A 23461-nucleotide genomic window follows, 5' to 3' on the forward strand; every position below is an offset into this window, starting at 1 on the left:
CCTAGATGCATCAAGTTAACAGGGAAGCCATTTAAGTACCTGTTCTGGACACTGGCATAATCCAGTTCCTCAGCTACAGGATAGCTTCACTGAAATCTATAGTGTTTTGTATCAAGCACCTTGTAATCATAAACCCACTCTGATTCCAGAGGTGGATTGATTACTACATGCATCCATATGGCACCTTAGATGTGCCCCCTTAAAACGTACCAGCCTCTAGTGTGCTCGCTGACTGGTGTAGACCAGCTGGCCACCACAGACCGGTTTCTGTCCCCCCCCTGCAGGTGAGAGCCTAATCTCTGAGGATAGAAACAATACCTGCTCTGGCCGGAGGTTTTGTCACCTCCTCCATGCAGGATGGCTCAGTAATCAGCATATCAAGGCAGGAGACTTCAAAGGCCTCGGCTGCCTGTGACATGAGACTGCGGCTTTCCCCAACAACCCCCTGCCCTGGGCTCATTTGGATATGCAGAGAGGTGTGGTGCACTATCAGGCCAGTCATGCCCCTAACGTGAGCTGACAGATGTGCCCCCATTTAGGAAAATTCCACCATCTTGGTGATGGAAGAACTAGGAACTCTGGGACAGGGTTATGCCCACTTCCCACAGGCAGTGGTTATGTAGGGGATATAGTAACCCCACAGGTAAGAGGCCCATTGGCTATCACCCTTCACGCCCTTAAGTGTAGCATTTAGGGGTGCCCCTAGTAACAGGAAAGCAGATTCTTCGGACCTGAAGAGAAAAAGGACAGAGAAGAGCCACAAAAGCAAGAACTGAGGAACAGCAAATGACTTGACAATAACCCTTCCGGTCTGCATGCTGTCCCTGACAATTGCGCCAAAGAAGACTCATCCTGCAGCTGCTTTTGCCCCAAAAGCCTGACAAGACTGGCAGCACTTCAAGAAGCAACCACAATCTCCTCTGGAGTAGTAGAGCTGCTCCACTGCATGCACCCATGAAGAACTGCGTGGACTCCAGATCTCCAAAAACCCTACACCAGAAAGCACCACTGCACCTGTGCCCCACCCCTCCCCTCAGCCCGAGTCTTAGTGGCTAACGGTGCCAGCGAGGTCCTGAGACCCTCAAAACTCGAGCATCACTTAGGGTTTGCCCAGACTTGACTCACATTTGCTGTCTGCAGCCTTTTTGTGCAGGCCCCTAAACTGCGGGCCTGTTGACACCCCTGCACTCAAGCCCCGCAGCCCGAGAAGAAATGGACTGAAGGTGTCCCTACGTGCCCAAGCATCTTGAGACCTGAGCTCCCGTGTTGGTTCAGCTGGACTGGCTCCCCAGTCTCTACTTGCAGCCTCTTTGTCCCAGGACCGTTTCCCGGTTAAACCTATGGGGCACTAGACGGCAAAAAGCACCTCTGCACCCAGACCCTTTTCTTTTTTTAATTTTTATTTTTTTTTGCAGAGTTTTATATAGCGCAAACTAGACCCAAAGCGAATCGGGTATCAGAGCGCTTTACATAGCACCAGTTACGTTACATGAGGACACACATTCATTTTTTGTTAGGCACGCGGAGATTAAGTGATTTGCCCAGATTCACAGGATGTTTCCAAGGTGACCTGTTGGTGCTGCCTTGGACCAGGCCCTGTACTTACCTTAACTCCTGAAGATTGGTCCTGTAAGTCACTGCAAAGTACCCATATGCGTTTTAACACATAGGTTAACATTACAGCATTAGAGACAATATAAATATATTTACCTGTTTTCTTCAAACTGCCATTTTAAAATGTACTCACCCAATAACGAAGTTGTTGGCGCTAAAAAAAATATAATAATTTATGCTATTTTTCGAGATCGAGATCGAGAGAGAGAGAGAGAGAGAGAGAGAGAGAGAGAGAGAGAGAGAGACTGTAGTGTGCATGCAACAAATGTCTAACACTCCTCCTTGACAATCCTGAGGCTGCTCGACCAGACTACCACAAAAAGAGCACCTTGTTAAAGCAAGTCCTGTCCACTCAGGGATTCCTTGATTCTATATAAAATACCAAATAGGTGTATTGTGTAAAGAGCCAGCTTCCTACACAGCTCAAAAACCTCCTCCTCAAACCTTCTATAACTTGCATTCCAATTTAAGTCTACATCGCAGCTGGATTATACCTAGCCTTTGCTGACATTTCAGAAGGGACAAAAATGTACACATTTAAAGATCCCCTGCACGCCTTCCATTTAAACTGATGGCATAAGTAGAAGTTTTCCATCCTTCTCACATTATTTAGGTGTTTCAGACCCACCTTTTTCTACAGCCTTTTACTGTCATCTACAATAGCTTACTGACTTCAGGGCAGTGTTTGGGAGGGAAGGTAATGCTAAAATGAGAGGAAGAGCAAAAGGGGGGACTTCTAGGAAATATGCACACAAGAGCGGTTGATACACTAGGCAGGTGTAAACATTAACAGAGTAGTCACTTATGAAATCATATCAAACTGGAAAGTGCAAATTAACTTAATACACAAGTTCCATAAACAAAGTACATTTATGTACTTCTGAATCCTAAATCTACCTAGAAAGCAAAGAGCTCAGCACTAAGTGTAGAGGTTAAGGAAAGATGTAACATTCCTCGAGCAGGGAGGGTATGGGCTATTGATGGTCCTCAGAACAGATGAGCTTGCAAGTTCTTCATCAGTGATTTCTTAAACCAGGTCCTATGTGCATAAGCTCAAGCAGGCGTGTTTCAAGTCCTTTGGCTTTCTTAATTTCATGACTGTCAATGTCATTACTTGCTGCATTGTAATGAAGCAGTGGTGTATAAGTCGTTCTTCCGGAGCCATTCTAGCATCCGGAATGTTAGCAAATAGGGCGTTAATGACTATTTCATACTGCTCAAAGCAGAACGTTACAAAGAACGCAACTCTTTTCTCACTGTGCTAATTCCAAATAAACAACAGGTGTCTTCTGCACATTACATGTGAAAAAAGATCAAGATCACTAAACACCATTTAGAAAACCATTTTTTTAATTGGATATATGTATGGGCATATTTATTAAGGTAGGAGGAATAATACAAAACAGCGGTGGTCTCACAATTGCGAGTCCATGGGGAGTGCCTTTTTAAAAGTAAACGTTCAAATATGCACTAGTGATGGAGGCACTGATTTTACGTTCCCTCACACAGTTCCTCCTTAATCGATACACATCCTCCTTAGAGCAAAACAATCCTAGCCTATTCATTTGTACTATACAAGTCATCATATATTTAATTACCAGCTCAGCAACTAATTAACAGCTTTAGAATTAAAACATTTTCAAATATGGTCTCTCTTAGTAGATTATTGCTTTCCTAGTCAATACACTCTCAGCTTAAATAATGCACAAGGAAATGGTCTGCGCTTCTTCCATAAATATATAAAACCTAAAAATAGCCTTTTATCTTCATCTCATAACACACCATCACCCAAACTGCCTGTTAAGCTTAAACTGTATTTAGACAATTTATATTCAACACACCACACGCAATCAACACTATTTTAAACACTAGCCAAAAAAGTGCATGAGCACAGGATGCTTGGATCAAGTTACCAACAAAATCAAACTTTCAGACATCAAAGTCTTCAAATGCTAGTACATCTTGCACATCCATCAGTTTGCACCTAACAGCCAAACAAATTACTTTATTCTTCTATGCTGAATCTCCAAAATAGAGTCAACTTCCTTATTTCGGCTTTACCTACTGAGCCAACATCAATCAATCAGGGGGTTTATAAAGCGCGCTACTCACCCGTGAGGGTCTCAAGGTGTCATGGCAAACTTGAACCGCTACCCGCTAACAAAGCCTTAAATATTCCTTGCTCTATTTTTGTCCATATGAGTTTGCCCACAATTTTAATTCATAATCCGAACTACCTGTCCTGCAAGTCTAGATGACACTCTCCTGGAACTCACAAAGTTCCCAGAGTTTTCGCACATCCATGTCTATAGGTATCCTTTAGCCATTTCATGCACCAAGGGAGGCTCTAATCACAAAATTAGTAGCACATAAAAAAGTTTTCAAAATTCGGAAATAAAATGTTCTCAAATGGAAAAGCTGCAGTGGGTTTGGACATGGGGGAATCTAATGAGTTCAAAATTTCTTGCTGAGCACTCTAATTAGTATTATCCTTATTTCACAGTTCAATCTTATATCATGGAAATAGCAAGTCCATCTTTAATCCAATTCAAAATCAAACACCAAGGTCCTCGTGATGATTTCAATCCATTTCCCAATCAAACACCAAGGTTCGAAATGTTGATCTTTTTTTTTCAGATCAAAAATTATTGGGGTAGATTCATTGATGACTGCCTGTTATTTTGGAGAGGTACCTCAGAGGAGTTGGAGTCTTTTCTTATATACCTTAATACGAACAATCTAAACATGACATTTACTACTCATTATGACAAAAATAAATGGACTTTTCTGGATATTCAACTTTTTGTGGAAGATAAAAGACTATGCAGTCGTATGTTTCGCAAAGAGACTAGTTGTAATGCCTTATTACGAGCAGACAGCTGCCACCCAAAAAGTCAAATTAATTCTATCCCCTATGGGTAAATGATTGGAGCAAGGAGGAATTGCTCTAAGGATGTGGATTTCCATATTAATATTCTGGATATGGAAAATAGATTCAGAAACAGAGGATACTCGAGAGATGTGATTAAAAAAGCAACTAATAAAGTTCGGAATTTACAAAGAGATGTTACATTGAAACCTAAAATTAGGAATGATGTATCCAAGAAAGACCAGAAAGTGACAATGATTGCTAATTTTGGCAAAGGGAGTCATAAGCTCTATAACATTATGCGAAAATATTGGCACATGTGTTCTGATAAAGATCTAAACCCTTTTTAACAGATAAACCAAGTGTGACATACCGGAAAGGGATGACTATTGCCAATTTTGTTAGTCCAAGCTTCCCTAAGCCGATAATACCAATGAGCCAAAGTGATTGGTTACGGGTACGACAAAAAGGCTTCTATCACTGTGGGAATTGTAGTTCTTGTTGGTGGGCAATGAAAAAAGTACATAAGTTTGAATATAATAACACAGGTATTTTTTACATAGACAATTTTATAAATTGTGAATCAACATTTATAATTTATGTAATTGCCTGCTTATGTGGAAAAATATATGTAGGAAGCACAGTGAGAAGACTTAAAGATCGAATGGTGGAACATTATCGGGCCCTGAAAAATGGAGATACAAGGTACTCTATTGCCTCACATATGATCCAAAATAGGAATGATTCTGTAAATCATAAATTCTTATATCATGGTATCGAACATGTATCTTTGGATAAACGGGGAGGCAACAGGCTGCTAAAATTAAGACGGAGAGAGGCAAAATGGATTATGGTCCTTCGGGCTGTAGAAGAGGGACTTAATGTTGATACAGAATTGCAGTATTTCTTGGGAGAATAGTAATATCTTGAACCTTGTTGTCAATCAGAATAATTGATGAATGTTAAACTTTTATCCTCTGTTTCATATATAATGATAATTTTATGAATATGTGGTAGAACAACGAGTGAAATATGGACTCTTCAAATGCTTAAGTTATGTCCCTATCTGTCTGGATTAAGACACTGTAAATATACGGAGATGTTATCTGTTAATTCATATTGACAAAGATATACGGGTATGGAGTGATGTGGGCGCTTTTTGTCTTGACGCTGCGACCTATGCCCTTTTAGAGAGAAAGGACATATGACACTTTAGATTAAAGAATATATTAAGTAACGAAGAATAAGTGCGATGTAAACTTGGTAGTGAGACAGGATATTTTAAATATAATAGAATAATAACTAAGAAAGATAGTGAGATTGCCTAATAATCAGAATATTAGAGCATTATTGGAATAGATAGGCTTTCAAGATACTCCTTTGCCCAATCCAAGATGGCGGCGATAAAATAAATTTAATGAGACTCGTAAACTTACCAACAAGCATATTTGTACATATCTAACACTACTTATCTGATTACTGGTTTCTTATAACATTTTTAATTATATATAAATTAGATTGGTGACTCATTTGATAATATTACGTAAAATCGGAAAGATGTCAATAAATACGAAGAGTTGTTACTATAATGTATTTTGATCGGTTTTTATTATAAATACTTAAACCGATCTTATTGTAAAGTTATTTAGATCTAATAGTGATGCTTTGAAGATACTCGACCGAAGCATACTTATTCAACATGGCGGCTGTTACAAACGCCAGTCACCCGAACACGGACAGACTGTGCAGAAACCCGAACTCGCAAGGACTATACTTAGATATCGGGTGAGTTAATATTTGAAAGAACTTAGGATTGGGCAAAATAATAATTGAGATATATACTTACTTGGTTATTTTTTATTAGATATTGGTACCTGTGATTTTGGGATTACGATTAAACGGATATGAAACTGATAATCGTGTGTTGAAAACCTGACAAGGTAATACACTTTTCAGAACTAAGACGATAGTTTGCATTAGTAGGCAGACTAACTGATGTTTTATTAGCGTACTTGTGTTAGGTTAGACATTATAGTTTTAGTTGGAGGTCACGCTAAATATCTGTGTACTCTGTTAAAGAATGAGAATTTACAATTTTCATAACAATGCTAAAAGAGCATTTAGTGTCCTTTTTTCTGCTGGGCGTGAGTTGTTGGGTCGGGACTGAGTTCCCTTATATCATTTCAGATTCAGTTTCTACTTTTACGAACTTCATCTTTAGATAAACAAGATCTACTGATTATAGGTAAATATTATTTGAATAACTATGAATCTGGCTATAAATCAGAATGTTTTGTTTTAAAAATATTGAACACCGGGAGTCACGATATTGATACATTGCTTGTGTTTTACTTGTCACTAATTGAGGGATCTTTTACTTTACTTAGGTGGTGATTATATTCTAATGTACAAATAATTTCATGATAGTTGTATATTTTGTTAACAGTTTACTGGAGAAGGTGTGTTATACTATATTTTTATCGTTTCTGGCTTGCAGCCCTGAGGAAGTTGATTAGGCATATGACAGATGCCCAACGAAACACGTGTTGGCTGCAGATTGTGTTTTTGATTTGAAAATAAAAGGATCAACATTTCGAACCTTGGTGTTTGATTGGGAAATGAATTGAAATCATCACGAAGACCTTGGTGTTTGATTTTGAATTGGATTAAAGATGGACTTGCTATTTCCATGATATAAGATTGAACTGTGAAATAAGGATAATACTAATTAGAGTGCTCAGCAAGAAATTTTGAACTTTGTATACCCAGAGCTTTGCTCTAGGAATTTTGGGGGAGTGAGGTAACCTTCCCTGTCTTGCCTTAGAGAACCTGTTGTGATTTGTGCAATTTGTATTTTGCCTAACTTTGTGCAGTGCGCCCTCGTTACCCTGTTACCTATTTCCATTGTTTAGGGAATCTAATGAGAGCAGAGGAGAAGGTGCTGAACTGAGAAAAGAAAACCATAATATTATGCTCATCGGAAAATGCTACACTTATATTGTGCTGGAGGTATCCATCAAATTAATAGGCTAAAACAAGACCTGTGTGAGCTCAGAAAGAAAGCTGAATTTTTAATTCTCCAACATTAATATCAGTGCTGCCTTACAAATAGGTAGAAGATTCAATCTACAGGATGATAGGAAGTAGATATCTAAATCCTTGGGACAGAGGTCAGGTCAGAGATGCGCTCCCACTAACCTCACATAACATCTGCATGACAAAGATTAGTAGAACCAACCTATACAGCAAGCCATCCACTATCAAAATGACTTTAAACTTTATGAAAACAGAGACTCAGATCTGATAGCCACGATCATCTGATCCCAATGTTCCTACCCCTTACTGCTGGCAAAAAATTAGTAGTAGCCCTTCACTGGTCCCACAAATGTTTTGTACTTGGGCCAAGACGAATGAGAACATGTTCTTCAAAGGTGCTAGATGGGAAGATAATCCTATGCAGTTCCAATGGAAAAAAGGGAATTTTATTTTTTGGACTCTCCTACAGCTCCTCCTAACCGTTTGGAAACTATTTGAGACTGCAGGACTAGCATCAAGTGCATGTGTACAACAATCTAATGTGCTTCATGTTTGCTAATATCCCCATCCAGCGACTGTAGATAGTACAGGCTTACACTAACTGTATACAACATTAACCATGTTTGAATGAACAATAACCTAGCCAGTCTTAGTGAGAACATGGATTAAAGAGATCTTTAAAAAAGCACAGCACCATTCCTTCCCATCAACAGAGCACACAGGCTCTGAAGGAGAGTGTGGTTTCACAAATGGAAAATACCAGCTGTCTCGAGGATTTATCATGGTATTACAAAGGAACATACTGGCTAGTCACAATGGAAACACTATGCAGATTGTGTTGCTTAAAGTTATTCCCATGCACACTGAATTGTAGTCCGTGGATGGAAAGTCAAATCAAGCAAATGGGAGCAAACGGCAGACAAACATTGGACTCAAATCCATCCATCTTATCAATGGATAAGAGTGACGACCTTTCAAATTTTCAAAAATGCACCCCACCAAATAGTCTTCAACTCTGCTCCATTTCTACATGAGGAATTATGCCACCTGCTGTCCAAGTGCTTCCTTCTACAAATAACCTACACCAGTCCATCCCTTACAGTCTGCTCAGTACTCCAAAACCACTAATCATTCACTCATCAATCACCCTAAGCTTAATGGAACACTAGAAAGCTCTAGAAATCAGAGTCAGAGGATCTGCTTTCTACATTAGTCATCTATGCAAGACTATATTTAAGGACTGCCTAGCATATGAAATGCCTGACACCATAATTTACACATCTATAGAGCATACTTCCCAAGATTGTTTTACACCTTGAGCCCTCGATGAGCAGTCTGTCCACAAACCTGCAAGGAAACTTCCCAATAAGCAAGGATTGGAGGAACGAGGTAGAGGTAGGGTTGGTTAAAGAATAAAACATTTTTTGTATGCAACGAGCTTACTAATAGATTAGATTATACGGTCCTCAAGGAAGCTACAATAAAGCATCATTAACTTCTAGAACTCCAGCAGAAACAAACTAATGATATTCCAGGTCAGAGGAAACTTATCCCTTTGACTAGTGGAAAGGATTGTGCACAAAAAACGATTAACAAGTGTGAAGAGAGGCCACTGATGATGGATATCTTATCCATCTATGCCAAAATTAATCTGTGGTGGTATTTCCATCCTCTGAGAATTTAGACTATAGTCAACTGCTTGAACTGTAACAGCAAGGCTGCTGAAACATTTAACAGAGATAGTTTACATCATGAGTAAAAACAGCTTTGTGTCAAATAAGTTTTAAAAAAATCACAAGAGAGGCAGAATATTAACCTCAACAACAACTGATTTCACCATCTCCAAAGAGAATGTTAGCCATCCCAAAGAACAAGCTTTTCAGAGCATTACTGCTTTGAAAACAGCCACGAAGGTCATACGTTTCTCAAGGTTAGAGAGGAAAGAAGGCCATGATACTTTCCATCACACTACAGGGCGAATGAACTACTGACTGTTGAGAAGTAGTGGAGTGTGTGAATTGAATCCGAGACACTGCACTACAACAAACAGTTTAAGTCCTGTTTTCCTACCTTAACAGGACAGTAAGCATTTGTGGGATACATTAGTAGTTCAGCATTGCAAAATGCAATTGCAGAACCAACTTTCAGACTCACTCAATGAATTTGGTTTCAATTATGGATGTAAGATCGGTTTCAACTAAGGGGACTATTTTTATTGTGGGCACATTATCATATTAGCCGACAGTGCTTCCCAATGAACAGGCTGATATATTAAACTGAACAGCTAGGCATATCCGGATTGTGCCAATCCCCATCAGCTATTTAAGGCCAGACTATTTTAGACATATCGAATTAAGAGCTATTAATGCTCCAGATAAGACTACAGCAGGTTATGCTTTGTATCAAATCATGCATCTTTGTGAAGTCATTTATTATAGAACCATTGCAATGCCAGTTAGAAAAAGCTTTATAAAGGCTTTGCTAAACACATCAAAAAAGGCACTTGTGCCTGGCGCTACTGACCCTGTGTCGTCGAGGGCTGAGTAACTATTCCGTCCTGAGCTGGGATGACGCGTTCCCTGTTTTGTTGGATGGAATCTGAAAAAGAAGAGTCATCTTCTGAGGTTTTTTTTTGTTTTTTGTTTTACTTTAAGTAAGTTAGGCACTTGCTGTAGGCTGTGCCAAGGACAAACATTTTGGGCATGCTTTGTTATCAATTAGCAGAAGCCGTTAAACTGCTTTCTGCAAGGAGAAAAAAAATCTAGCTTTAACTGAAAGTTTAGGAAGATCAAAAGATAACAATGTTGATTTAAAGGAACTCTCCTTGAGCTAGGTAGAGGTGCTGTGAACTGCAAATATGCAGTCCAAAGTTAAACACTAAAAAAAAAAAAAAAATGTTTTACCAGCATCCCATCTGCTCAGGAGTATAGCAAGGATTTGGATCATGCTTGCAATGTCGTGGTACAGTGCTACCAATGACGTTTGTATTTTTTTAACTGAACTACAATCAGCAACAATGTGAAGTATGGGCAAGTACAAATCATTATTACTAGCAAGCCAAGACAACAATATCAACATGCTGTATGTATCCCTCAAGGAGAAGCATAGCCAAGTATTCCCCACATCGGCATGTTAGTGTTACAATGACTATCTCATGAAATATAAAGTATTTCAATATTTACAAAAAAATATGAGAACCTCTTTACAAACATATCTACATGCACCTCATGAACACTTATCCAAGAAATGCAAAGGGAACAAACTTGGAACATACAGCAACAGATGCAGTAAGCTGTAGAATTTTTCATAACATGTAACACAAATCTTCACGACATCAGGAAGTCACTATTAAATATCACAATCCAGAAAACACACTAAATGTCATCTCATTTCCATTAGATATGTAATCCTGGTTACACAATATTCTTTGAATTCAAAACAGTACAAAACAATCTGCTAAATGCTGTACATGTTACGGAGTATAGTAAGCAAGATGAAAGTGCACTTCGAAGTGAATCAGACAAAAGGTACTTTAATAATTGATTTTCTATTTAATGTTTTGCTAGCCTAATACTTATTTTATTAATTGTACTAAAATGCAAAACAAGGCACTTGCATTTTGTTGATGCTTTCCAAATAAATTCTCCACTCAAATCTAATTTTAGAACATGAATTTCCTGCATATAGAATTCAATTTAAGTAAAAAAAAAATTGGAAATGAAACCCGATAAATGAGTCTATTTTAAAATTCATAACGATGAAAGTATGAATTAAACTAAATAGGCACTCACTGGCCATCATGTTTTTATTAAAATCGATACTCAATTAATTCTTTTTTTATGTTGCTTGGACGATTACGTACATTTGTCTGTGTCTGACAGCATACAGCACTTGAGGTAAATCTTCTAATACAATGCCCTTTACCCTGTAGCAGGGTATAGGCCAATTTTCTCAGGTCACATTTATAGAGGTCCTATAGTAGACTCTGCTCTGGTGCTGTAAGCAAATGAAACATATTTACAACTTGGCTGGTTAGCCGGAAAATTCCACGAGGTGGTAAATACATAATCTAGTCTGGAGATTCCTTTTAAGTCTTTTAATACATATAATAGTTGACTTGGAGCACTGAAGTTAATATGACATTAGAACCAGTTTTAATTCTCAAAGCGATAAAAAAAAAGATAAAGACTAGCGGTCGCAGATCTGCAACCACAAAACAGGCAAACGTTCACCTGGCGTTTACAGATTAGAGATCCAGCAAATGGTTTTTCAAGTCCAGAAAAAAAACTGGATATGCAGTGGTGTATTTGTGAGGGTCTGGGAGGGAGAAAGGCCTGAAGCCGTCACTTCAGCAGGAGTAATCAGAGTAATTAGCAAAATTTAACATGCTTCTCAAGTTACTGGTAGAGTTTTGGTAGACACTGGAGCGCCCGTCAGTGTGCTATTTGTTTTTACATTGTTACATTTTTTTGCACCAAACCACACAAGAATTATTATTATAAATTATTATTAATATATATATTTTTTTTTAGAAGGGTAGATACAGTCCCTTCCACCTACCCAAACAATGCATATGGACATCTACCCTCTGTTCCAAAAGGCACACGCTTAGAGCGTTGGAATTCATCATAATGTTTTATTGCATGGATCAAAACAGACAAGAGCCTTACCTATAAAAACATATCTGCCCTATTTGAAGACACTTTCTCAGGCATAAAAGTTTAGAAGAATGGTCAAAAGTTGCTTGAGAGGGGCATCAGAAATTGAAAGTCGAAACGGGCTTATTTCCAGTTAATCGTTATTGCAGAATTAACTATTTTTAGCCCAAGTGGGAGAGAGTCATCTTCAAACACTTCTCAGCAAGCAATGAATATGCTTGACGATTATCAGGTCAGAATCCACTCCAACCCACAGCACTAATGGTACGAGCAAGTGGCTTAACCCAGATTCTGCCGGCTCTGTTGAAGAGGTGCCAAAACCTTACCTCCACATTCCCTAGCGTGAATACCAGGACTACACTTGGGAAGATTAAGTAGGGTTGGTTAAGTACACTTATTAACTAAAGAATCACGGACTGTCACTTTGCAGTGAAGAAAATGCCAGACCAACTGAGACATGTCTACCAAGGAGACAGCAAAGTCTTCCATCTTAGCCTTATTCCCCACTTAAGGGCATAATGGCTTTAGGGGTCTTGCAAAGAAAATGGAGTGAAGCAATATGGAGAACAAAGGATCTAATCTTTGCAGTCCCAAGATAACAAGACACACACAAATTTTCATAGTATAGGTGAGACAACATATGTTTGACTGTAGAGATGAGCTACCTCTAAGACAGGCCTTGCAGCACTGTGTCCCCAATAGATAGATGAAGCATCAATGGCTGCTGCCCGGAAATTGGCTCTAAACTGAGATTTAAGAACATATAAACTAAGATATTAGCATCAAAATTATTATTTGAAATAAGACAGGGCATTGTCAAGATTTTTCCTTGAAAGTCATGCTCAGTTATTAGTAAACCTAGGTGGCACCATCCCTGCTACCCAACACCCATTCTCTGCGGTGAGGCTTACCAGCTCTTCTCTGGTGCTGTGGGTGCTATTGCAAGTTCGCATATCATAATACAGTAGTATATTGCGGGAAGGGGTCTTAAAAGTTAATTTTGGCAGGTTCTTTGCCAGTTAATTTGTGAATACCTCAGGCTTTACCCTTTAAAGGTATTTCATTAAAGCCCTCTAACTGGATACAGAAGTTGGGCTGTTTTCATTCGTAATGCTGAGAATTAAGCAAAACACTACATACTGCTCTCAAAGACCAAAACCTGGTGTGCATCAAATGGTATACAAAAAACAATTATGCCTTAAAAAAAACATCCAGTGGACCAGGTATGAAATGAATTAGAAGCAAATTGTGAGGGGTGTAAAAGAGTGCTTTTTTCTTTTAGAGACTGATAATTTATGAATAGGGATATTCCCAATCAAGACAGGGATGTAAACGTTCTCCCCACAGTTTGGGGGGAGCATTTTACGCGCTGAAGACTCCTACACAAACCTTTGGACTTTACAAAGAAAACCAATGGTGAGACAAGTAACAGTTAACGCTTGTAAACAAAATACGAACCCTGGGCTTAATAGTGCTCCATTAGCTATATTTGGAAATTATGAACAATCTGGGGCACTGTAGAGTAATGTATTTAATAGTTGCTTGAGTTTAGGGAAGATACCTGATCCTTGAACTGTAAGAAGCTGGCTTTTTATTTAATACAGGTATATTGTGTAGAGAGTTCAGGTATCCCATATGAGTGGACAGGGGCTTTCTTTCATAATCCCAAGGTGCTCTTTTTGTGGTAGTGTGGTCGAGCAGCCTTAGGCTTATCAAGGAGTGTTAGACATTCTTTTCATACAAAGTCAATAAAAGATACACACACTCAATATGGAGATCCACACCAATATAGCGGGTCTGAGGGGGGGGCTGCACTAAAAGGCTGCAGGCAGCGAACGGAAGCCCAGTCTGGGCAAATCCAAGGTGGGATTTGAATCAGGTGGGTCTCAGGACGTTGGTGGCACAGTTGGCCCACTTCGACTCGGGCTGTGGAGCATGGGTGCAGTGGTGCTTTCTGGTGTCAGGTTTTCGCAATCCAGAATCCTCACGGTCCTTCTTGGATGCCTGAAGGGTGGAGGGAAGTAGATCCATTACGATACAGGATATGCTGGTTGCTTCTTGAAGTGCTGGTAGTCCTCCCAGGCTTTTGGAGGCAGAGCAGCTGCATGACGAGTAGTCTCTGGTGCAATTGTCAGGGGCAGCATGCGGCCGGCCGGCAGGGTTGGCTCCAAGTGAGTCACTGCTCCTCAGTTCTTGCTCTTTGTGGCTCTGCGGTGTACTTCTTAGGTCATCAGAATCTGCTTTCCTTGCGTCAGGGGCTCCCTCAAGTACTAGATCTACGAGCTATAGGGGACTGAATGGTGGTAGCCAAGGGGCTACTTACTACTTACCCTTGGGGTTATTGCAGCCCCTTTATGACCACTTCATGAGGGAAGTGGACATAACCCTGTCCCACAGTTCTTAATTCAGCCATCAACAAGATGGTAGCATTGGTTAGAGCGGCAGACCCGGGACCAGGGTTCAATTCCCGCCTCGGCGGGTCTCGGGCTCAATTTCCTCGGACCTGATAATTCTCGCCTCGGGGCCTATTCTAACCATGGGTCCCATGCTGCGACTCTGAGCAATAGCTTGCTTAATCTCCACAACGGCCCCAACAGCGTTGGGATGCCTGGCTTCACCTTGGGGGTGCCCAGGAGTGGGCATTTCACAGGGAAAAGCCAGGAAGGGTTCCACAGCGGTATGCGTATAGCGCCAAGACACTCATGAGTATAAGTGCGCTTTACAAGTACGAATCATTTCATTAGTACAAGGCCATGGAACAGTTACCCTATTAACCTAATAAAGCATCATTATCTGTTGACAAAATAAGTCATAATCATAAGAAAAACATAGCTGGGAGGCAGCCTTTGATAACGTGGATAAGAGAAACTATGCTCTATTCTCCATCAAAGGGGGTGAGAGGATACTTGCACATTTAAGCTTAAGCTTGGGTGCCACACAATAAAATGCTTTATGACAAACCCCTAGAGCCTTCAACTGAATTTGCTTGGATATTAGGAGCCAGTGCAGCTAAATAAGCCTCTGAAACAGTCAGACGGTCTCAAATAGTGAGAAAAATCGAGAAACCAATGCTTTTAACCTTCTTCACTGAACGTAGCATCCCCACACATCCCAATACTGGTTGGCCAGAAAGCCAGGGATGAAGGAGAATTATGACTCAAAAGCAATATTTATGTTTTAGAGTCACTTAGGGCCCGATTAGGATCGCGGGCGGACACCCTATCGGAAACGGGACCGCCCGACTAGCCGTCGGTGGTCCCGCCATAGGGATTAGGCGGTCGCACCGTGTATTCTTTGCATTGCAGCACCCACCGCAATCCAAAACATGCACTGTACATATTTCTGTACTACATGGCACAGGGATATGTAAGGGGCCACCATAGGTACTCCCCAATGCCCACATCTGAGGGCCGAGGGCCCACAAGTCACTTTCCGCCTGCCTGTTAATGGCGGGGTAACTGTCCTGAACAGACGGGTGGAAAGGAACATCTTAATCCCTACGGCAGCGCCTGGTAGGCACCGCCACCTGTAGTACGGAAACAGCTTTGCTGAGAAGTAGTTTATTACATCAAAGGCACACTAGATAATGGCGGCAAGGCCGTCCTGATTATGTTGAATATATCGGCGGTCTTTGATGAGGTTCCCCATGAAAGATTGTTGCTCGTCTACTACCTTTTTATACAAAAGATGTCAAGAAGTGTAGATTCCCCTGTTTTCTTCCCCAACCCGAGAGATGGCAGTTGGAGTACCTCAGGGCTCGGCACTGACCCCCATCTTATTCAATCTTACACCTCTGACCATCCTGTCTGAGGCTCTCGGGGCAAAAGTAATATCATGTGTTCAACTGGTTGTTCACTAACAAATTAAAATGCAATTCTGACAAAATTGAGATTGTAACTTGAAGGACCCAGGGTATCCCCCCCCCCCAACATACACACAACAGAACTCAATATACAAGCATTGGCCTAGCCAATAGGTCTTGCCTTTGGGGCCTTATAAGTATTTAGTTACGCAGCACAATATCCTCCTGCAACAAAATAAACTGTTGCATGGCTAAACACTTACAAGGTCCCAAAGGAGAGACCTATTGGCTATGCCAATGCTTGTGCTTTTTTTGTTTGCAATGCTTTACAATCAAACATTGGCAAAGCCAAAAACCGTGCACTTACACCTATTGGCCCTCCCAATGCTTTTTTTAATGGTTCATATTGCACTACTGGCACTTCTAAACACTGTAAATAATTGATGATAACCATTACTCATTTTAATGTGCCTCAATTTACGGACATTGGAAGGATTAAAGGAAGAGCCTGTCTTGTCATGATTTCAACATTTTATCTTATCACAAAGGATAAGAGTGTGCGACTTAAGTCACTTAGCAATATTGCTCATACACATATTCTGTAAACACTTGTGAACGGCTGAGCCACAAAAAAAAAGTGCACGCCCCAGCCCGACAACAAGGACCACTACTGGGCAGAGTGGCCACGGGTTAGTGATAAATATTCCGTCAATGGAGCACAAGGGCACCAGATGACTCCTTGACATCCACTATGCAGTTCTTCAGACATGGCCTTTTCATGAAACAAACACATGCATTCTGGTAATTCTAGTCTTGAAACCCATCAATAAGAAAACGGCTGCTCCAAGCTGCGTTTTGTAAAACGGAAATCCGAGGGGAGAAGCTCCGGGTCTTTCGTGGGATAGGGTGGGGTCCTTTGTTAACTTCCGGTTAGAGGGGCTGAGTATTTTTGCACAGCATCAAACATGGAGGTAGCTGTACATAAGGTCGAGCGCATGGTGTGAGGAGAGGGGTAAAGGCCGATCCAGAGAAGCAGGACACACGCCTTCGGTGAGGGCTCGGGGTCAATGAACATGCATGCAACTTCCTGAGGGACTGTAGAACAGAGCAGTGGGACAACACCATGGAAATCAATGTCCATAAAAAGGACCAGGAGCCGCCATAAAACAAACATACGAGCGAACCCACTGAGAGACCATCCATCAACCGAACAATAATCAATAATGCAGAGGGGCAGGAGCCCCTCTTCCTTCCACAGGCCAGTAAGGCTAACACTAGCTGCAACACCACAGCTCCTGTGCCTTCCCCTCCCCCCACACACAAAGACAGGTTAATGCCATTACCCTGACAGGAATAGCAACATCCCCTGTGACTCATCTGCGGGGCGGGAGCAGCTCTCGGGATGTCATCTCCACCGCTCACCCACCCAAGACTTAATCATACAAACGTAGTCACGGAGTGACTGTGAATCTAGCCCCCTCGCAACCCCGCCCCCCACACACACACTCACCCCAGACCCTGAGAGGCGAATATCAAGATAAATGAATCTTCCATCAACCACCCACCCACCAACCACTTAGAAAAATATTTCTAAATATGTATTTTAATAGCGATATTTTATATAGTAGTTACTCCCTTCTGGGCCCCATCACACAAACATTTCTACTTGCGCCAGGCACTGGGGTTAACAGGCAGTGGCAAGGGCTCTATTAGTCCTAAAACAGGCAAGGACACTGCCATCCTCCCCTGCACCCATGCCTCGGATTTGTAGCTAAAAGCAACCGTCAATTGGGATGAAAGAAGCCCCTCATTGCTCGGTGACCCGGTGCCACTGCACGTGCTGCTCTATTAATAGCGACCCTCTGTGCTAACATAGTAAATACTAAATAGACATGCATGTCACATATGCATCACTCCCCTCAGTCACCCTGGGAAATTAGGGGTTAAGAGCTTGAAGCTTCTGATAACGAGGGTGGCAACAGATGAAGAAGGCCCGCGAGTGGTGCACACGTGCTTTGGAGAGTGAGCAGCCCATTTGTTTTCAATTATCGCGCCCGATAATTGAAAACAGATGTGACCAGTGCGCGTAACCGCAAGCCTTAGGCCGTGGGCAGTTACATTGTCTGGGAAAGGCGGGACATGCGCCCGCCTTTACCCACTTGCTTGATATCTTTTAAAGGAAGACACATGCAAAGGCCAATGGAATGTCAGGACTTAGAGCACGAACTTGCTCCCTCGTGCGCGAAGTGCTGGTGAGTTCCAAGAGGTTGTTTTCCTATTGCAGCACATGCGTGCTGCTATAGGCTAGACCTAAAAACTTGGGAGTCAAAATTGACAGTGCCTTCTCCTTCCAACCTCCAATTCAAGCTCCGGTGGGCTCTTGTTTTGGGCTGCTACGCTCTCTGGAAAAATGTTTGCCTCTATCTTTTGAAACTAGGAAAATGGTGATTCAGGCCCTGATTATTTTCAGGCTCGACTAAGAAAATGCTCTTTACTTGGGTCTTCCTATATTTATCCCCCCCGAGTCATCTGCAAGTGGTCCAGAATGCAGCGACCAGAAAAATTCTTAATCTTGCTCCAAGAACTCATGTGACTCCACATTTGAAAGCACTTCACTGGCTCAACATTAAAAAGGATTCTTTTTAAGACACTGGTCCTAGCTCATAAAGCCCTTCATGAGAAAGGAGCAGTGTACCTGAGGAGGAGGATCTGTGCTTGCGCCCCCAGGGTTTTACGTTCCACTCACTGCCATTAAGCCAGCATTCCTAAAATTCGCCATGCAAAAAATGGAAGAAGAAAATAAGTTACTTACCTGTAACTGTGATTCTCCAGTATTTATATCTTTCATAGACTCACATGCTTGAATCGTACCCCGAAGTGGGAGTCCAACGTACATATAAAGCATAAGTAAAACGTTTATATTTAAGTTAATGGAGAAAAACTCACTTTAATAGCTCGTCAGTCATTAGAAATGGCCTAAAGTCTAGCCAATCAGGAGGCAGCACACCATAGCGGTGCCAGGCTCTCAGATTTCCTAAAACACGTGAGATAGATTTACAGAGAGAAAAAAAACAGGGAAGCCTCTATGGGGAGAAGGGTGGATTGCATGTGAATCTATGAAAAATCCCAATACTGGAGAACCACAGTTACAGATAGGTAACTTATTTTCTTCTCCAGTATTGGATCTTTCACAGATTCACATGTGTGAATTAGAATAGCTAGCAGTGAATAGTATAGTAAAATACAAGCATATACAAGATCATATTCAAGTATATTGCAAGATGGGAAGTAAAAGAGGCTCACTTTATTGGAACAAATGACGTAGAACTGCTTGTCACACAGCTGTATCAGAGTTTTCTGCTGGATCCAGGCAAAAATGCCAAGTAAAAGTGCCTCCTGCACCAGTTGCTACTCTGACAATCTGTTGTGTGGGCACACTGGCAAAGACAGCTGTTGATGTGGAGACAGATCTGGTAGAGTGGGCCTTAGTTGCAGCAGATAATAGTTTTCCTGCTTGTTGATGGCAAAACCGTAGGGCTGGAGCACTCCATCTTGCTGTGGCCTGCTTTGAAACAGGAAACAATTACCCGAGGTTTCCATATGCTACAGACCGCTAGTCTGCCTTGTGTGTGCTGGTAGTTTTATGCATGTAGAACGTGAGACATCATTTGACATCTAGTGAATGCAAGAACCTTTCCACTGGTGTTTTGAGGATTGGGAAAACATTTCTGTAAAATGACAGGTTTGTTCAAATGAAAGTCCAAGGGAACTTTAGGGATAAACGTTGGATTATTCCAGAGAATTACTCAGTCAACTTCGAACTGAATGTAGAGCTGTTTATTAATGAACCCTTGTTTGCCACTTACTCGTTTAGCCGATGTAAGCGCTAGAAGAGATGTCTTCCATGATATGTATTTCAGCTCGGCCTCATGAATGGGCTCAAATGGGTGTCTAACTGTGATAACACAATGTTGAGATGGCAATTAAGAGGAGGTAGCTTCACGGGGGGGGGGTGTTAAACATCAGAAACAGACCCTTAAGAAATTCTTTTCGAATTCTTGAAGAGCAGAGAGATGAAAAATGACTGGTTCGTCTAAATCTGGATATTGCAGGCAGGTGAACCTTAATGGAAGAATGAGAAAGACCAGGTTTTTGACAGGTGATCAATGGATAGGATGTGTTTCTGAGCTGAACACCAGATACAAAACCTTTTCCACTTGAGCTTGTATGTCTTGGTTGTGTACTATGCTCTGGCATTGGCCAGAATCTCTTGACAATCAGATGACATGGCTAGATTGGCAAACTCATGGAACTCAGAATCCAGGATGACAAATCGAAGTTGGGTTGGGATGACGGACCCGGCCCTGGTTCATTGTTAATGCACTCCGGGGGCAGAGTCAGCACAAGGCAGGAGGAGGACTCCATGCGGCTCTGTAGCGTCTGAAGAACCCCCGAAGGAAGCAGAAGTCGTAATAACGACAGATTGAGAAGAATACTCAAATCAATGTATTGAGTTGTGGAATTACCGCACAATCCGTGTGAGTAGTTTTATATATGTTTGTTTGTATTACCCCTTGTTAGTCCTGACGAAAGCTCTACAGACCGCCCGGCCCAATAGAGCTGAAACATGTCGACAAAACCACTCTAGCAATACCATGTAGTCACGTAACTTGGTCTACCTATGAGTATTCAAAACCTTTTAATAATGTAAGTTTACCCAATATTAAAAAATTTTCAGGGTACTTTTTCATTTTTTATTAATCCTTTTGGGAAAGTCCTTTTGTCTCTGGACACTACACTTGAGACTTGAGGTGCCTCTGGATGAGGCGAGCAGTACATACCAAGAGGAAAAACCCGATGATAACTGCATGAGTGTCAATGTGGGGCGGATGAAACGAATAAACCGCTACTCGCAAGTAAACATTGACCTCTCTGAGGGTTTCCTTATTTGCACTAAGCCGAAAGTCGAATAGTGTTACAAGTGTCCTTTTTTGTTGATTGCTAAGTGAATACTTTGGGGAAAGAAACGGACACGCAAAATTCCTCATCCCTCCCAGTTGATTAATTACGTACATTGTTAATAGATTCAGTATTGATCACAACTGAATGGGTTTCTACACAAAGAGGAGGAGCAGTTCTGCATACCTAAACTGGCAGGCCACCTGGGAGCTATGAGGAAGATTAGACAGGGCTCTTTCTTCATCATGGAGTATTCTTGGGATTAAAGGAGTTAGAGAAAAGCTAATGCTGAAGTCTTTGACCATTTGATCAAAAAAGTCAAAGTACTGGCATTTGCAGGTCTCGTTGGTTGCAAAGAGATCTAATCTTGGCTTGCCTCAGAGAGGAAAGAGATGGTCCAGAGTTGTTTGATGTAGCTATCAGTTGTGGCATGTTGAGCTGGTCCTGCTTAGTGAGTCTGCGAGCACAATGGATATGCCTGAAACATGTTCCATTGCAAGAGTTATAGTGTGTTGAATTGCCAAGGTCCATATTTGTTGAGATTTCATGGATAGTGCTGTTGATAGCGCCCGGCCTGTTTAAGTAGAGCATACTTGTGTTGTTGGTGCGAATCAGAACTGATGCTCCTGAAATCTTGGATAGGAAGGATTTTAGGTCAAGCAAGATGGCTTTGAGCTAAAAAATATTGATATGCAGAGTTGTTCGGTGGGCGTCCCACTTGCCTCTGACCATCAAGCCCTGAAGATGAGCTCCCCAACTATTCGAGGAGGAATCTGTTTTCACATATTGTGGGGTGTGGATGAGAGGGGAGCAGCCCGTGGAGATGTAATTCTACCACTGCAAAGTTTGCTTCATCTTGGGTGTTCTCCAAATGACATCAACCAAGAAGTTGGAGATTTGCAGCCACTGGCTGTCCAGTTCATTCCGCAGTGATCTCATGCGTAACAGGCAATTTGATATGAGGTGAATGCAAGAGGAAAGCATTCCAAGAAAAGATTTGTAGATCCGAACAGAAACGGGCTTTTTGTCACAAGACAATCTGCTAGGCTGTGAATCAGCTCCTGCGAGGTGTAGGCTTTCGTCTATAGCGTGTGGATAGTTGCTCCCAGACAATGTAATGGTAGTGGTGGGTGTTCGATATGCTTTTTGGCAGTTTAGTTGCAGCCCCAAGCTACGGAACAGAGAGAGACACGTTTTGGTATGTCCGCTTGCTTCTTTTGATGTGCTTGCCATTGTTAGCCAATCGTCCAAATATGGAAATATTTGGACTCCTGCTTGTTGTAGATGTGTAGTTACTGGGGCCAATACCTTAGCGAAAACTTGAGGTGTTTATAATAAGCTGAAGGGAATTGATAATGCACACCGGCCACCTCGAAGTGCAAAAACTGTTTGGGGTGAATCATGATATGGAAATGGGTGTCTTTGGAATCCAAGGCTTATAATTTCCTTGATTTAAGAGGTGCAGCACATCCTGAAGAGACACTATACGAAATTACTGCTTCTTTAGGAACTTGCTGAGCTGACAAAGGTCCAAAATGGGGCACCGCTCCCCTGACTTTTTCCATATTAGAAAAAATCTTGAACAGAAGCCTATTCCTTTTTGAGGTATTGGAACTACTTTGATTGCCCCTTTGTGTATCATGGTTACTTGAGACAATAGTTCCTTTAAGTGGAAAGGAAGTGGTCCTCGAGGTGGCAAACTTGGTAGGGTCTGTTAAAACTCTAAGGTGTGATTGCAAGGGAGTTTGCCACTTGGACTGCAGTAGCCGCCATAGTAGAGAACTTCTTCCCTATGGCATCTAGGCATCTTCTGTCTATCTGGGGGAGCAGATAGGGGCCAGGAGGGATTTCTGGCACGACCCTGAGCTGCCTGGGATAGAACTGAATCCGGCTTTGGTTGTCCGATGAGGCAGGCCGAATAATTATCTGGCACCTTGTATTTCTTCTACAGATTAGGGAGTACAGCTAGAATGGAAGCTGGAGTCTTCATTACTTTCAGGCTCTCCTCCCATAGTCCATGATCGGAATTGAACGAACCAGTTTCTTGCTCGGTTCCTTAGAATCCTATAAAAAGCAATCAGATTGCTTAGTGACCATGGGAAGCTGAAACCTCTTTGCTACCCATCCATGACAGCATGAAACCCACTCCCCATGTCCTCCAGCAGGGGATCAACTGGAGGTGGAGTAGTAGGAGATGGCATTTGAATTTGGTATTCATCCCATTCATTGGGAAGGAATATGTCATCCAGTTCCCCTTCTTCCCTGTCATCAGTAGACTGGTGATCCTCCACTGGAGGTTGCAGAGTTGCTGCAGAAATGTTTGCTAATGGAGATGTAGATGGCGTAAGAATTGGAGATGTACATTTGGGAGAAAAGTTAGTAGTGGAGGTGGTCTTTGAATAGGCGTTTGAGAACTGAAGCAGCCGATTCAGATAGTGGGAATCAGCGGTAATAGTCTTGCAACATATATGGTCGATCGGAAACTAAAGATGCGCACATCTGAATTGCAGGTTCCTGCTGCAA

At 41.6% G+C, this 23461-nt stretch overlaps 1 protein-coding gene across 3 annotated transcripts in view; it reads right to left on the minus strand.

Annotated features, from left to right (window-relative positions):
* Positions 1-23461, minus strand: part of WDR26 (WD repeat domain 26) — a 716351-nt gene that overhangs the window by 343543 nt on the left and 349347 nt on the right. The window contains exon 7 of one of the 3 annotated variants that reach the window (XM_078649851.1): positions 10043-10117. The exons of the other annotated variants lie outside the window; for them this stretch is intronic. Within the exon in view, the coding sequence (XP_078505977.1) occupies positions 10043-10117 (75 nt within the window). The remainder of the gene's footprint in view (positions 1-10042; positions 10118-23461) is intronic. 3 annotated transcript variants of the gene reach the window in all.

Source organism: Lissotriton helveticus, chromosome 6, assembly GCF_964261635.1.
Source record: "Lissotriton helveticus chromosome 6, aLisHel1.1, whole genome shotgun sequence".
Classification (NCBI taxonomy): Eukaryota; Metazoa; Chordata; class Amphibia; order Caudata; family Salamandridae; genus Lissotriton; species Lissotriton helveticus.